Below are 17,449 nucleotides of genomic sequence, written 5' to 3'. Positions count from 1 at the left end.
TTGGGTTTTTTTGAATGTCCAGAGGACCAGATTTAACTTTTTTAGATACCTGGTGGTGAGTTGGCTCTGATGGTGGGGGAGGATGTCGGTCAGACCTGACAGACCCAAACATATTGTTAGGGTCTGCTGGGAATATCTGGCAGAGTCTCCTGTGAGACGGAGCTCTAACTCCCACCTCCGGAGAGCTTTGAACACGTTCTGGGGGAGGTGGGAGACATTGAGTCTGAGTGGGTCATGTTTTGTGCCTGTATTATCGAGGCGGCTTATCGGAGCTGTTGCCATAAGGTTCTCGATTCCTGTTGCGGCGTTAACCCTCGAACCTAGTGGTGGACACCGACGGTGAGGGATGCTGTCAGGCTGAAGGAGGAGTCCTATCGGGCCTTTTTGGCCTGTGGGACCCCAGAAGCAGCTGATGGGTGCCGGTAGTCCAAGCGGCATGCGGCTCGGGTGGTTGCTGAGGCAAAAACTCGGGTGAGGGAGGAGTTCGGAGAGGCCATGGAGAATGATTTCCATACAGCTTCGTGGCTATTTTGGTTCACCATCCGGCGTCTCGGGGGGGAAAGCGGTATGCCACCAACACTATTTATAGTGGAGGTGGTGTGCTACTGACCTGAACTTGGGATGTCATGGGTTGGTGGACAGAATACTTCGAAGACCTTCTCACTCCCACTGGCACGTCTTCCACTGAGGAAGCAGAGCCTGGGGACCTTGGGTCAGGCTCTCCAATCTCTGGTGCTGAGGTCACCACGGTAGTTAAAAAGCTCCTTGGTGGCAGGACTCCAGGGGTGGATGAGATTCGCCCGGAGTTTCTTAAGGCTCTGGATGTTGTGGGGTTGTGTTGGCTTACACGACTCTGCAATATTGCGTGGACATAGGGGCAGTTCCCCTGGATTGACACACTGGGGTGGTGGTCCCCCTATTCAAAAAGGGGGACCGTAGAGTGTGTTCCAACTACAGGGGGATCATGCTCTTAAACCTCCCTGGTAAGGTCTATTTGGGGGTTCTGGAGAGGAGGGCCTGTCGGATAGTCGAACCTCGGATTCAGGAGGAGCAGTGTGGTTTTCCTTCTGGTTGTTGAACACTGGACCAGCTCCACACCCTCAGCAGGGTCCTGGAGGGTGCGTGAGAGTTTGCCCAACCAATCTACATGTGCTTTGTGGACTTGGAGAAGACGTTCGACCACGTCCCTCGGGGAGCCCTGTGGGGGTACTCCGGGAGTATGGAGTACCAAGCCCCTTGATAGGGGCTGTTAGGTCCCTGTGCGACAGGTGTCAGAGCTTGGTCCACATTGCCGGCAGTAAGTTGGGCTTGTTCCCAGTGAGAGTTGGACTCCGCCAAGGTTGCCATTTGTCAATGATTCTGTTCATAACTTTTATGGACAGAATTTCAAGGCGCAGCCAAGGTGTTGAGGGGATACGTTTTGGTGGCCGTAGGAACGCTTCTCTGTTTTTGCAGATGATGTGGTCCTATTGGCTTCATCAAGTCATGATGTACAACTTTCGCTGGAGTAGTTTGCAGCCGAGTGTGGATGAGGATCAGTTCCTCCAAATCCGTGGCCATGGTCTTGAGCTGGAAAAGGGTAGAGTGCCCTCTCTCCAGGTCGGGGAGGATGTCCTGCCCCAAGTGGATGATTTTAAGTATCTTGGGGTCTTGTTCACCAATTAGAGAAAAATGGAGCATGAGATCGATAGGCGGATAGATGCAGTGTCGGCAGTGAAGCGGGCGCTGTACTGCTCTGTCGTGGTGAAGAGAGAGTTGAGTCAAAAGGCGACACTCTCAATTTACCGGTCGATCTACATTCTTACCCTCATCTATGGTCATGAGCTTTGGGTTGTGACCAAAAAAACGAGATCTCGGATACAAGTGGCCGAAATGAGTTTTCGCAGGGTGTCTGAGTTCTCCCTTAGAGATAGGATGAGAAGCTCGGTCATCCGGGAGGGACTCGGAGTAGAGTCCCTAGGTGTGTGTGTGAGAGAGTGAATGGTTGTTTGTCTCGTTTGTCTCCATGTGGCCCTGTGATGGACTTGAGACCTGTCCAGGATGTACCCTGCCCCTCACACAGTGATTGCTGGACATGGGCACCGGCGACCCCTGTGACCCAAAATGGAAGAAGTGGGTAAAAGATAATCAATCAATCAATCAATCAATTTTATTTATAAAGCACCCTTCATACTAAAAGCAGCTCAAAGTGCTGTACAGAATTATAAACAATAAACCCACAAAATAAAAGCAAACAACACACACAAAATAAAATAAAATTGTATGGAAAATGTATAGACTGAACAGAAATGAACCAGCTCAGGAAATACAGTTAAAAAGATGGGTCTTGAGCCTGCTCTTAAAAACACCAACATTCTCTGCGGCCCTCAGGTTCTCCGGCAGACTATTCCACAGACGGGGGCCATAGTACTGGAAAGAAGCCTCACCGTAAGTGTGAGTTCTGACTATTGGAACTGTTAGTAGTCCAGTGCCAGAGGACCTTAGTGTCCGCGGGGGTTCATAGGGTAATAGCAGCTCTGCAAGATAAGATGGTGCGAGACCATTAAGACATTTAAAAACCATTAAAAGAATCTTAAAATCAAACCTGAGACGCACAGGGAGCCAATGCAATGATTTTAAAACAGGTGTAGTATGAGCCTGCCTTCTGGTCTTGGTTAACACACGAGCAGCAGAGTTTTGTAACAGCTGAAGGCTGGATAAATTTTTCTTAGGGAGAAAATAATGGATGGATGGTTCCTGCTTTTTTGATTCGGCTGGTTGCTGGTTTTATCAACAATCAAGGAAGTCATCGGCAGCAAATTTGGACCTGATCACGCTGCTTGGCTTTATGATGGCTTGGTTTGTGCCTCGAGTACCCAGACTCAAATGCTTTGGGCAGAATGGATCAGATCTCAGGGATTTTACTCAGTCACGTTCCATCGGTGTGGCCATGTAATTTGGACATTTCGGAACCAAGTGGAACAACACAGACTCAAGGTAGATGTCATTAAGTTCTGCCTGTCCCCAAAACAACTGTGTGTTTATCTGAATTAGGCTCCCTTGGCTGGCCTTGAAGGCCAATTTATCTGAATTCGCCTGGAGAACATGTGATCTCACGCTCACCACCCCCCCTCTGAGGAATTTCCAACTGATAACCAGATGAAACCAGCTGAATAAACTTTGTGTAATCATTTCAGGCTCTTGGATTCTCATAATCATTATTCTTGGCCATTCCTCAACATACCTCGAGAATGTTTACGGATCTCACTGGAAGACACTGGCTGATTATTACATCCTTATCAGAACTTTTACAGTGCCCTCAAGAGCATCTATGAACATTGCTCACCGCTCTCGCCGTCTCCGCCTCTCTGCAGAATGTCTACGTCACTATGTGCTTGTTTGTGCAAGGTGTTTTTTAATATCAGAGTTTTTTCTTCTCAGGCAGGAAAAAAAAAAGTCTGATAGAAATTATTTCGCCTCCAATTCTTACATGTGTCCAGTTTCACTACTTTTTGTAAGTCTAAACAGATCTCACTTGTAAACGAGTCTTATAGGCTCAAATTGTCAGCATGATTAACTCTGTCACTTACAATGTTTCCAAATATCTGGCGTCTATACTCATCCCTTTAGATGGCAGCTCAGTACACCACATACAGAACACCATGGACTTTGAGGATAAGGTGAGGGATGTTATTATGAAGACTGATGAAACAATGGTCTCTTTTGATGTCACATCACTCTTTATGTGCATCCTGTTGATGATGCAGTAGAGGTGGTCAGTTTAAGATTAAAATCAGACATCACTCTGAGCAGCAGGACCACGCTTTCCACAGAACAGCTGTGTCAACTCTTGAAATTGTGCCTGGAGTCAACCTACTTCACATCCATCCATCCATCCATTATCTTTACCCGTTTGTTCCATTTTGGGTCACGGGGGTCGCCGGTGCCCATGTCCAGCAATCACTGTGCGAGGGGCGGGGTACACCCTGGACGGGTCGCAAGTCCATCACAGGGCCACATAGAGACAAACGAGACAAACAACCATTCACTCTCTCACTCACACCTAGGGACAATTTAGAGTTACCAATCAGCCTAACATGCATGTTTTTGGACTGTGGGAGGAAACCGGAGTACCCGGAGAAAACCCACGCATGCACGGAGAGAACATGCAAACTCCACCCAGAAGGCCCCTGGACCAGGGTTTGAACCAGGGACCTGCTCGCTGAGAGGCAGCAGCTCTACCAGTTGCGCCACCGTGCTGCCCACCTACTTCACATATGAGGGCCAATATTATAGACAGAAACATGGGTGTGCTATGGGGTCTCCAGTTTCTCCTATTGTGGCCAACCTGTACATGGAGGAGGTAGAAAAGAGAGCCTTGACATCCTTTTCAGGGACACCACCAAGTCATTGGTCCAGGTATGTTGATGACACCTGGGTTAAAATCAAATTTCAGGAAGTCCAACATTTCACTGATCACATCAAATATATTAAGTTCACACGAGAAGATTTAAAAGATGGCAGGTTGGCTTTCTTGGACTGTGAGGTCTCAGTTTCTGATAGAGGACATTTGCAAACTGTGGTGTACCACAAACCCACCCACACAGACCAGTATTTGCAGTTTGACTTCCTTTGGAGCACAAGTTAGGAGTCATCAGGACTCTGTACCACAGAGCAGACAGCATCCCCACTAACTCAGGAGACAGGCAGAAGGTGATATCCCACACAAGACAAGCTCTAGAGCAATGTGGATATCCTAACTGGGCCTTCCTGAAAGCAGAGAAGAAACCCAAACAGGACTCCAGCCAGCAATCAGGTGAAAAGGAGGAACCCAGACCCAGTCCAGTGATCATTCCATATGTTGCGGGACTATCAGAGAAACTGCAACGTTTATTTTCTAAACATAATGTCCCAGTGGCTTTTAAACCCCAAAATACATTACGGCAAAGACTGGTTCATTCCAAACTTCCAGTCCCCCGGCACAAACAGAGTAATATTGTGTATGCTGTTCAGTGTCAGGAGGGTGATCAGTCTTACATCGGGGAAACTAAACAGCCACTGGCCAAAAGGATGGACCAGCACAGAAGATCAACATCATCAGGCCAGGACTCCGTGGTCTACACTCATCTTCAGGTGGCTGTGGCTGAATGGGGCGGCTGTGGCTGAATGGTCAGAGCAGTTGTCCTCCAATGCGAGAGTTGGGGGTTCAAATCCACCAGCAGTCACATGCTGAAGTGTCCCTGGGCAAGACACTGAACCCATCGTTGCCTCTGACGTGTGTCCCGTCTGTGTATGAATGTGCTCTAAAGCACTGATTAGTCTCTTTAGAATGATTTGTTTAATTAGCTTTGTAGAGATCTAGTAGAGTGCTATATGAATGGGTAAATGAGGACACAGATTGTAGTGTAAAGCGCTTTGAGTATCTTGAAATAAGATAGAAAGGTGCTATATAAGTACAGTCCATTTACCATTTTACATCCTTTCATAGAGAGGAACGATGGTTTGAGAGAGGAGTAAAGGAGGCCATCTTTGTGAAAAGAAACCGTCCATCATTAAACAGGGGTGGAGCCTCCGGGTTCAACTGTCCCCCTCCTACAATGCTGTGATTGCTAGTATCACTCAGCCCCCTGTGAATAGTAAACAGCCATCAGTGTGCTAATGATCCATCGTTAGGCTGATGGTTAGGGCATTAACAGAGTACTCGAATAATCTACACATCGATTGCTAGGACATCTATCGAGGTTAAAAATGTAACGTCGAGTATTCGTAGTGACGTCATATTATGTGACCACCGTATGACCGTAGGGGGCGGTGTTGCACGGTTGCAGGTCACAGAGTATGGTGTAACACCGGGTCCAATCCACCGAACCAGAACCAGCTTCCTCTGACCTTGTTTCACAAACAAAAAGCTAAAAATACTAATCTCTAAACCTATAAAAAAAAAAATCTATAAACATATTAATCTCTAAAACTAAACTTAATGTGCGCTACAACTGGCGGTGGTGCGGGGTGGTCGACCCCCTCCCCCCACTGTTTTAAATTTCGTTTTTGACGTGCTGCACGTTTCTTCACGTTTGCAGTTTAATAATAATAACTAATAGTTTAGTTTTTCCTCTGACTTATTTGCAGTATGATAAATGGTAAGAGCATAATATACGCTCCCAATGTTTTGTTGGTCCTTTTTTTTTGTAAATAATTACCTTTTTTTGTGGTTTTATTTATTTATTTTTCTATCTTGAGATCTATGACGTCATCAAATACTTGAGTTCTACTCTGGTTTTATTATGTTAATGTCGAGTTTAAAAATTATATACTCGTTCAGCCCCTACTGATGATCCTCCTTGATCATGTGAGCAGCTGGTTCTGGTTGTCAGCAGCAAATTGGTTGATCCACTCTGAGAAGGTGCTGTTTATAAGACTGAGCTGAAAACAGCAGACTGAAGAAGTCTTTCGGATGAAAGACGGAACGTTTCTACAATTTTTTTTGTTTTGTTTTTTTGAATGTCCAGAGGACCAGATTTAACTTTTTTAGATTTTCTACCTGGATTATTGAGCATGCATCAGGATACTTGTGTTATCTTCTGTTTCTGTCACCTCCCTCTCTGTCAGACTTTTTGGAACATCACAGTAGAAAGCTGCCCTGCTGGTGCTGTGTGCTGGGAGGAAGGAAACCAGACCTGGACTGAGATGAACTCCACTTGCACTGACTATCAAGAAAAATGTAAGTGCCTTAAGTGCCTGGAATTTTTTTTTAGTGAGGGAGGGAGATAATGGAGGTGGGGGACATTCAGAGTGCAGTTAGTATTACCTGATCCACTATGCTCAGTGAAACATGAGCAAATTAGTTTGCCACAGGAACGTCCTCTTGATATCAGGACAATGCCAGTCTTTGTGATGTTGCTGGAGTTAGTTATTGCCCTCAATAGGTCTTTTCATGCTGCCTCGTTGAAGCACCTGAGTACCTCAGCCCCATGAGACGCATCACTTCATCATTGAAATCTGCCTTCAATTAAAGAAAACTATTCAGTGCTTTGTTTTGTATGTAGAATTACCTTTCATTTTTAACTTGATTAACTAGGAAAGCTTATCTTATAGTTACTGCATGCCCCAAAAGTGTTTTCTTGCTAATCCTAATGTTCTGCAAAAAACTAAAAGCATGTTCTTGGTTTAAGAATGTGTGTCAATCTAATAATGAGCAAGTTGTCAATATTTTGTTCAAACCTTAAACAATATCATGGAAAACTATGCTCAGAGTGTGTGTTTTACATTATTCACAGCAATCACCACAAGTTTGTAAAATTTACTGAGTTAAATCAATTTTCCTGTTTTTCAAAGATCAGCTGACTGATTTGCCTTCTTGATTTTGGTCGTTCTTGAATTAATCAGTTGTAACGGTACATTCAATGACTATTTCCTGGAAGTTTCATGAAAATCCATCTTGTGATTCCTAAGATATTTTGCAATCAGTCAGACAGAGTTGACTAAAATAGTTAATGGCAGAATTCAGAATGAGCATTCTGTTTGCTCATACGTATGTTGGGGATCAGTCTCAGCTACGAGATCAATATCTGCAGAATCAATTCACTTCAGTTTATTTATGAAGCACCAAATCACAACAGAAGTTGTCGCAGAGCACTGAACAATCAAATTGGACATTTTTCTTGCAGGTCAGTTGGCTGTGGTGCAGGGAACACCATCTCAGCAACAGTTCACCTCATCCCAAACAAATGTCATTCCTGTGTTTTGTGTTTGAAACTGTTAAAATAAGATTAATCTATTCCCTTGGGAACAAACAGACATTGTTTTACAAATATTCAGCTTCGCTCACAAACTTCTTAGTTGACACTAGGGGTTGAACGAGTATATAATTTTTAAACTCGACATTAACATAATAAAACCCGAGTAGAACTCGAGTATTTGATGACATCATAGATCTCAAGATACAAAAATAAATAAATAAATAAAACTGCAAAAAAGGTAATTATTTACAAAAAAAAGACCAACAAAACATTGGGAGCGTATATTATGCTCCTACCATTTATCAAACTGCAAATAAGTCACAGGAAAAACTAAACTATTAGATATTATTATTAAACTGCAAACGTGAAGAAACATGCAGCACGTAAATAACTAAACTTAAAACAGTGGGGGGGTCGACCACCCCGCACCACCACCAGCTGTGGTGCGCATTAAGTTTAGTTTTAGAGATTAATATGTTTATAGATTTTTTTTTATAGGCTTAGAGATGAATATTTTTTGCTTTTTGTTTGTGAAACAAGAGGAAACTGGTTCTGGTTCGGTGGATTGGACCCGGTGTTACACCATACTCTGTGACCTGCAGCAGTGCAACACCGCCCCCTACGGTCATACGGTGATCACATAATATGACGTCACTACGGATACTCGACGCTACATTTTTAACCTCGATAGATGTTCTAGCAATCGATGTGTAGATCACTCGAGTACTCTGTTAATGCCCTAGTTGACACTAATGCAAATGTAATTTTAAAAACTGTTGCTGTGTTAACCTCACTGCCAATATGAACTCATTTCCCATGAAACGGACAGATCGTTTTAATGAGAGCTTTTGTTAAACTGACCTCGGAGTTTTTGAAATATCCGAACTCGGCACTTTGATATCTTCCTTTATCGAATAGGAGTATTCCTCCCAGACTCATTCCCATGAAGATAACACCATAAGAACCTTTTGTTTAATGACATTCCTTTTCAGGAGATGGACAGCGACACCTTTGGTAAAACATTGTATGTTTTAAGTTTAATTCTAAATATGTCATACCTGAATGTTTATTCTTGAAAATGTGTGTTTTAAGTAATCTTTCTTTAAGATAATACATTTGTCTTATTTTCTCTTTTTAAAGGAAACTTTTAAGGCAGAGAAAAGGGACTCTAGATTTATTTAATAGGCCTTTAAAAAAAAAATAAAAAAATACACAGCCAAAAGTTAGGATCACTCCCCCGGAGAAGGACCTTCATCTCTGTTCTACACAGACAGTAAGCTGCACTTCTTCTAAGAAAACTTTTGAGAAAACACATTCTTTGAAGAGACACTCAGAAGAAACCCACTTCTGCATTTGACCTCAGACAGAAGAACTTTCAGCAGTCAACTTTGAGCATACGAGAAGCAACTCTTCTACAAATGTCTCGAGACGGGACAAAAGATACAGAAGTTACCCAGCAGAACCAGAACCAGGCGGGCCTTGACCCGAGAGATGTCTACCAGGCAACAATCACACTGAAGAGTGGTAAATCCCAGCTGACTACCATATGGACCTTCATCCCTCTAACGATGACAGGTGAACTTTGAGGAGACTTCAGCCTCTTTGTCACCGGAACATCTGAGGTTGGTACCATTTAAGCAACTGTCGGGACCATGCTGTGACTATCATCCTGGTAGGAGAGAGACGCCTTTCTGTTGAACCTACATCACAACTTATCAGACAAACTATCGCTCACCTTAGACACAATTTTAACCACTTCACAAACAGAAACCAGTCCTAAGCCTGCCTTTTAAGTTTCCTCATCAATTAGACCTTTGATTCAAAGTAATTTGATGTTCAGTTAATTTTGTCATGCATAATTTTTATCATATTTATCACGGATTATTTTTATAATAAAATACATAAAATCAACTGAATTTGTGATTATTTTGGCATATCTGTGTGTATTAATTGATTAGATATTCTTTAAACACAAGAAAAGAACTCACGTTTCAGTTTACATTGATTTGGGGTAAACAGAGACTGATTTTTCCTCTCCAAGTGAGAGGTGGTGCCCAAACAACGAGGTTATTTGCATAATACATGCATATCTTATGAGCTTAACTCATAACTGATAATTAACAATATATATACATCCCCATATCGCTATAGTGGCAGCCATCTTGTATTGTGTTGGCTACAATAGTTAATCAGTTGTAGCACACAGGCACAAACATCATCACTTGTCTGTCTTTCAGTAGTGGGAGACAAAAATGTTTGTTTTGAACGGAGTGATGTGCAGGAATCTTTTAGTAAAAGTCACAGTGAGCAGCTGCTTTATGTTTTCAACCATGTTTTTCAGGCAAACACCTCTTCGTCAACGTTAACTTGCCAGATCTAGCCGTAGGGCTCATTCTCCTGGCTCTGTCTCTGCTTGTTCTTTGCACCTGTCTCATCCTCATTGTCAAGCTGCTCAACTCCATGCTGAAGGGGCAGGTGGCTCTGGTCATCAAGAAAATACTCAACACAGGTAGATACTTTAAAAACTTCTCCAAAACAATCCTTGTCCATATGCTGCATAGAGCCTGTTTGATAGTCAGCACATGTGTTTTCATGGTGATGCTTGATGAGCAGCACAGGCACAGCCCTCCTGTAGCTTCAGGCTTGTCTCCAGGTGGAGCAGTCCTGGAGTGTCGTGCAGAAAAGCTCAGGCACAAACACTGCTTTGCAAGGCATTTTTCTGCTCTTCTTGAGATGTTTGTGGCTTACTTCATGTGTATTTAAATTATTACAGACTTCCCCTTCCCTTTCGCATGGGTTACTGGCTACATTGCTATTTTAGTCGGAGCAGGAATGACGTTTATAGTTCAGAGTAGCTCGGTTTTCACTTCAGCTATAACACCTCTTGTTGGTAAGTGTTTATTAGCATACAGGTCACTATTTGGTCCCATTTAAATTTACAGCCAAACTAATGCATTTTACTTTCATTTCACCAGGTATAGGTGTAATTAGTCTTGAAAGGGCCTATCCTCTGACACTGGGGTCAAACATTGGAACAACAACCACAGCCATTCTTGCTGCAATGGCTAGCCCCGGAGAGACACTAGCCAACTCCCTGCAGGTAAAACGCTTACACAAATATTTACACACCCTATATACATGTACATATATGTATACATAGTATACAATTCTTTCATCTTAAAGATATATTTATCTTAATGAATACATTAATTTAAATTTAAAAAAGGAATATTGGATGCCCTTTAAATCAAAACTCTTCTGTTTTTAAAAACATTGCAAACTGCTCATGTCTTTATAGAAAAAACTTTAAACTAAAGTCTCTGAAAAATGTAATAAATGTACATTCTGTCAATGGAACTGTATTTAAAAACAATTGCAAAGAAAAAAGTTCAACTGCAGTGGTGAAAATGATGGGACTGCTCCATGTTGGCATCTAGCCTGAACTTTAGGCCCAGAGATCTGTCAAATTTATTTCAGCTCTGAAATCAGTGTTTTTATTTCTATTTGTTATTTTTTAGATTGCACTTTGCCATTTCTTCTTCAACATCATGGGCATCATTCTTTGGTATCCAATCCCCTTCACACGGGTGCCCATCAGGCTGGCCAGAGGTCTGGGGAACAAAACAGCTAAATACCGCTGGTTTGCTGCCCTCTACCTTTTCCTGTGCTTCCTGGTTCTCCCGCTAAGTGTTTTTGGCCTGTCTCTGGCTGGTTGGCAAATCCTGGTGGGCGTCGGCGTGCCCATCGTTGTACTGGCTATCTTTGTTATCATCGTCAACGTGATGCAGTCTCGATGCCCGCGCCACCTACCCAAGATTTTGCGCAGCTGGGACCTTCTGCCCCGGCCCCTGCACTCCATGGCGCCGTGGGACAAGGTGGTGAGCTCTTCCATGTTGTTCTGTAGCAGACATTGCTGCTGCTGCTGCAAATGCAGCAACTGTTGCAATAAAGGTGACGAGGAGGAAAAGATCACAAGAAGCAGCAGGAAAAGCCTGGAGATGTACGATAACCCGGCCATGTTGAGGGACGAAGACTCAAACGTTGTTAGAGCAACACATCTTTAATATCATGAAGTTTGATGCACATACATTATGGAATGCAATACCGTGTGTAACACTCTTGTAATTGTTCATCACATCTCAGGTTGTGGGACTGATTATTTAATAATACACAAATAACTGTAGCGTACAATCTGTTGTCATACTGGAGAGTATAAAGTCTATGGTCTCACACATTCTCCTGAACCTGCTGTGTGCAGGTACAGAACGCTTATTTCATTGTTTATTCTACAGACTCACTTTCTGCTATGCCTTCTTACTGTATGACTGCCTGTGAATATGTTGAATATTTTATTTTTATTTGGGCTCATATGTGGCAGGAATTTCCTGTTTCACGTGTATCCCTGAACATTACAACTTTGAAAGTCTAATGTAGTATTTCAAATGTAAAGTTATTTGTATATGACATCACTAAGTATTTAAAACTATGTTATATTTGTAAGATGAAAATTTATAATTTTTAAAGCTTCTCATGTTTTAATTTGGTCCATTTATTTGTGTTGATAACAAATAAGATCTGTATTTCTTGTATGTTTTATTTTTTGCTGATATGAATTGGCAGGTTGTAGTTGCACGTGGATGTTTCATTCCATGTTCATTTAATTCATGAGCGTATTAAAGACTAGGTAGGACGTTTTAAAATGAGGTTTTGTCCAAAAGTTATCACTAGTTTGTATCTTCTCAGCCATGGCTTCAGTCATAGAGTATATACAGTAGTTTGTAAAAAATGGAATATCTCACCAGACACATCATCCATTGATCAACTTTGGGATGCTCTGGATCGACGTCAACAGTGTGTTCCAGTTCTGACAACATCCAGCAACTTCACACAGCCGTTGAAGAGGAGTGGACCAACAATCCACCAGCAGCCGTAAACAACCTGATCTACTCCATGTGAAGGAGATGTGAGGCTAATGGTGGTCGCATCAGATACTGACTGGTTTTCTGACTTTAATACTGTAAAAGTAAACTGCGCCTTTTATTGTGGTCAGTCTAAGGCTCGCCTGTGCAATAATCATACTGTCTACTCAGCACCTTGACATGCCACACCTGTGGGTGCATGGATTATCTCGACAAAGGAGAAGTGTTCACTAATTCACGGTTTACACAAATTTGTGAACAATATTTGAGAGAAAAATGTGTTTTGTGTGAATAGTCTTAGATGTTAAAAATGATGTTAGAAAAAATGGGAGCAAAAACAAAAGTGTTGCGTTTATATTTTTGTTCAGTACAAATACCAGTTGAGTGGCACATTTTCATGCTACACTACATAAAAACCCTCAAAAATAAAAGTTCCTGTAAAAATCATGTAATGAGTTTAAAGATGATAATAACAGGAAGTGGTCCTATGTAGGTTTTGTGTACCTGTGTCCTCTAAACTCCAGTAGAGACCCTCCTTTAAAAGCCATGCTGCTACACCTACCCTTGTGCGTTTACAGGTCAAGGTCAACTGCTGGACAGACACGTTGCTCTCTAACTTTGTTTTATAGACCTGTTTGAGAATTAATCATTACTAATACCAGCTGTCAGTTACAGGAAACTGGAAAATAATGGTGGGGCAAATTATAAGTATTGGTGCTTGTATTTTTCCAGACACACATTAGCTTACCATAATTTAGATTAGATCATTCATAGACACAACTCTGTCACGCTTTCTCAGACAGGTATTCTGTTTTTGTCTCACTGGAAAAAAAACAATATACTCATTTTGTGAAAAGTTATACTCAAGTTAAAATGTTTAATCAATTACAGCCTCGAGTGTGCATGCTGATATTGCCGGGCGGTATGTTATAGTGGTGGGGAAGTTGTGCACACTGCCAGTGATCTTAGTTTCGGTATATGCCCCCAACTGGGACGACTAGATTTTTAATAACTTATTTTCAAACATACCAAATATGTTAACACATAACCTTATAATTGGTGGTGACACAAATTGTTTGCTTTCATCTCCTGACCATAGTTCAACAAGAAATCTACCCTGACTGAGTCCTCTCATTCAATCAATTCATTTCTTGAATGGCTGATGTGTGGTGCTTCTGTAATCCTACTTCAGGATGATACTCAGATTTTTCCCCCAGTTCATAAGACGTACTCCCGAATTGACTTTTTTTTCTTGATAAATGAACTCTGCCTTTGGTGAAAGAATGTGACCATGGTCATTTCGGACCATGGTCCACTTATTATGAAACTGCGTATCCCAGTCACAAAATCTGTATATGGTCCTTGGAGATTCATCTCATTACTCTTATCCGAGGAAGACTTTATCAAATTTCTTACATTTGAAATTTAGGTTTTTTTATGGAAGTTAACCAAACACCAGGAATGCCACTCTGTACTGTTTGGGAGGCATTAAAGGCCTACCTGAGGGGTAAAAAAAATTCTTATTGTGCAAACATAAAAAAAGAAGGGCCTGCTGCAGCTAGGACAGTTAATGGATGAGATACTACAATTAGACGGAGAACAAAGTCACTCCCCCTCACAGGATCTAATGAAAATGTGTTTGTTACTCCAAACTGAAATGAATACTTTGTCTACTCAACAGGCAGAATATTTAATTTCTATACAGGGTTACTATGAGCACAGTGAAAGGGATGGGCATTTGCTCGCACATCAGCTATGGCGACAGTCAGCCAACCAAACTATTCTAGTAATAAACAACGACCAGGTAGCTGCATGTCACGACACTGCTGGAATTAATATGTTTCAGTAAATTTTACCAGTCATTGTATATGACTGAGTTATCAGCTAGATATCAGAAGGGGAGTGGTGACGCAGAGGTTAGAGAAGCTGGGCCTGTGATCGGAAGATCGCCGGTTCAAGCCCCGGTACCGACAACATCAAAAATATGGGTGGGGTAGGTGAAGCACACACACCTGCCCCTACCTTCATTCGTCCTACTCTGGGCCCTTGAGCAAGGCCCTTAAACCCCACCATCTGCTCCTCCGGGTGTCCTAGATAGTAGCTCTCTGCTCCACACAGAGGGCTGTGGTAGCTCGGTGTCTGTGGTTGCGTCAGGAAGGGCATCCGGAGTAAAATAACTGCCAAGTCTTCGTGCGACGTAAATCACTGTGGCAACCCCTTAAGAAGGGAACAGCCGAAATCAGCTAGATATCAGACATAAAGAACTTTTTTAAAGATCTTAAAACTTCCTTCAGTAAATCTTGATCTTGCTGGGGATTTGGAGAGGGAGCTCCCTGTAGCTGAGATAAACTCCGTAATTAATGATATGCAAAATGGGAAATCCCCTGGACCAGATAGCTTCCCATCTGAGTTTTTTTTTTTTAAATGTTCACGTCTACCCTCACCCTTATTATTGTCTGTGTTTGTGGAGTCACTTGCTGCACAGATATTGCCACTGTCCATGTGTTGTCTGTTCCTCATCTGTGTTCTTTGTTTAAAACAAGTCTCTCTTGTAAATGAGTCCTCAAGACTCTATGAGACTAAGCTGTAGAAATAGCGGTTGACTGAACGTGTCAAGCTGTAATCTCGCTGTTACCTAAGAAAGATAAAGATCCTCTGCGCAGCTCATATCAGCCTATCTCACTTTTTAATCACTTCCGGTTCCGGTAAGCTGATGGACGGCAACTCCCCCGGCATCTCTGTAGTCCTTTATCATCAAACTGACCTGTTTTTCGAACCGGACTAAAGTTGGTCCCCCTTCCAACCGAATTCGGTGTTCAGTGACTCAGAGAGCCGGATGGGACCGTCCCAAAAATAATTATTTCGGTCCAGGACCGGCCGCTCCCACCCCACCAGTCACTCTGAGCACACTCTGCCAGTCAGGTGACCCCTCGAGCTGGGGAGTCGTCGCACGAAGGACCGGTGCTTTTCTCTCTCTCTCTGGACCCCAACGAACTTCTCATCTGGACCTTTGTGGTTCTACCTGGTTAAGACAAGAATCGCTGGGTGGTATTTTGTTGGCTTTTTAGCTGGCTTTCTGTTGGACTGGCTCCTTGTGGTGTCTTCATTCTATGTGGGGGAAGTGTACCTGTGTCCCCTGAACTGATCCAGAACCGAACCGAGTTGGCTGTGGGGGACTTCGTCTTTAATAGAGCCAGTCTTAGCTTCAGTGAGCAGCCTGTTACCTTTAAACAAAGGACTGTCCACCTCCATGGGAATTGCTGTGTTCACCTGGAGGAGATGCTCTGAAGCGCCGCCAAAACTGGACCAGAACAGAACCGGGCCAGGGATGACTTGAGCCACTTCAGCCACTTCAGCCTCTTCGGTCAGTCTCATCATTGTTCACCGGAGGTAGCCTCTTGTGCTGTGGAGTGCCGAAGCCGGACTGGAGCAGAACCGAACCGGACCAGTGACGACTTCAGCCTCTCCGGTCAGTCTTGTCGTTTTTCACCGGAAGTGGCCTCTTGTGCTGTCGGGTGCGGAGGTGACGCGTAGAGAAGCGGAGTGAAGCGCGGAGGAGCAGCACTGTGTGATGCTCGAGAGAAGTCCAGAGTTTGCATCAGAGTTGTTGCAGGCCTCCATCCGAACTCACCTGGATAATACATGATTTTTATTCCAGATCACACTTTTGTCCTCTGTTGACCTGAAACGAGCTAGGACCATGCCTTTCATTTCAGGAGGATTTTCTGGCAGCTCGCTCTGTTATTTGCTGTGAATTATCTGTTTCTGCCTGTTGGTTCTGGACCCAGCTTCTGTTTCTCATGGGAGCATCCATCCATCTTCGCAGGGGGGCCGGAGCCCCCCCTCAACCCAACTCAAACTGCAGTTGGGCCACCTCGTCGGATTTGTTTGCCCATCTGATTTGTGATGTTTTATGGTCTGAGACTTTTCTGCATCATTCATATTATTGTCATTATTTTCAGATCTCAGATTATCTGGAGTCACTGAATCTTGTTAATACACCTGGATCTGCCCATCACTGCAACTTTCACTGTTTTTGGGTTCTGAATGATCGCGTCTTCATTAATGTTTCTCATGGTTCAATCCATCCATCCATTTTCTTCCGCTTTTCCGGGGTCGGGTCGCTGGGGTAGCAGCCTAAGTAGGGAGGCCCAGATTTCCCTCTCCCCAGCCACTTGGGCCAGCTCTTCCGGGGGAATCCCGAGGCGTTCCCAGGCCAGCCGAGAAACATAGTCCCTCCAGCGTGTCCTGGGTCTTCCTCTGGGCCTCCTCCCGGTGGGACGTGTCCGGAACACCTTACCAGGGAGGCGTCCAGAAGGCATCCTAAACAGATGCCCAAGCCACCTCAACTGGCTCCTCTCGACGTGGAGAAGCAGCGGCTCTACTCTGAGTCCCTCCCGGATGATCAAGCTTCTCACCCTATCTCTAAGGGAGAGCCCAGACACCCTGCGGAGAAAACTCATTTCGGCCGCTTGTATCCAAGATCTCATTCTTTCGGTCACAACCCAAAGCTCATGACCATATATGAGGGTGGGAACATAGATCGATCAGTAAATTGAGAGCTTTGCCTTTTGACTCAGCTCTCTCTTCACCACGACAGACCTGTACAGCGCCCGCTTCACTGCAGACGCTGCACCTATCCGCCTATCAATCTCACGCTCCATTTTTCCCTCATTCGTGAACAAGACCCTAAGATACTTGAACTCCTCCACTTGGGGCAGGACCTCCTCCCTGACCCGGAGAGGGCACTCTACCCTTTTCCGGCTCAAGACCATGGCCTCGGATTTGGAGGAACTGATCTTCATCCCGGCC

At 43.6% G+C, this 17,449-nt stretch overlaps 1 protein-coding gene across 1 annotated transcript in view; it reads left to right on the top strand.

Moving 5' to 3' along the window:
- slc34a2b (solute carrier family 34 member 2b) overlaps positions 1–11,798 on the top strand; it is a 19,325-nt gene extending 7,527 nt beyond the window's left edge. Inside the window, exons 8-12 of the mRNA XM_037675040.1 lie at positions 6,589–6,700; positions 10,060–10,227; positions 10,492–10,608; positions 10,694–10,818; positions 11,237–11,798. Of these exons, the coding sequence (XP_037530968.1) occupies positions 6,589–6,700; positions 10,060–10,227; positions 10,492–10,608; positions 10,694–10,818; positions 11,237–11,782 (1,068 nt within the window). The 3' untranslated portion in view covers positions 11,783–11,798. The remainder of the gene's footprint in view (positions 1–6,588; positions 6,701–10,059; positions 10,228–10,491; positions 10,609–10,693; positions 10,819–11,236) is intronic.
- Positions 11,799–17,449: the final 5,651 nt, after the last annotated feature.

Source organism: Nematolebias whitei, chromosome 3, assembly GCF_014905685.2.
Source record: "Nematolebias whitei isolate Nwh7 chromosome 3, NemWhi1, whole genome shotgun sequence".
NCBI classification, from domain to species: domain Eukaryota; kingdom Metazoa; phylum Chordata; class Actinopteri; order Cyprinodontiformes; family Rivulidae; genus Nematolebias; species Nematolebias whitei.
This window is presented reverse-complemented; position numbering and strand designations above follow the sequence as displayed.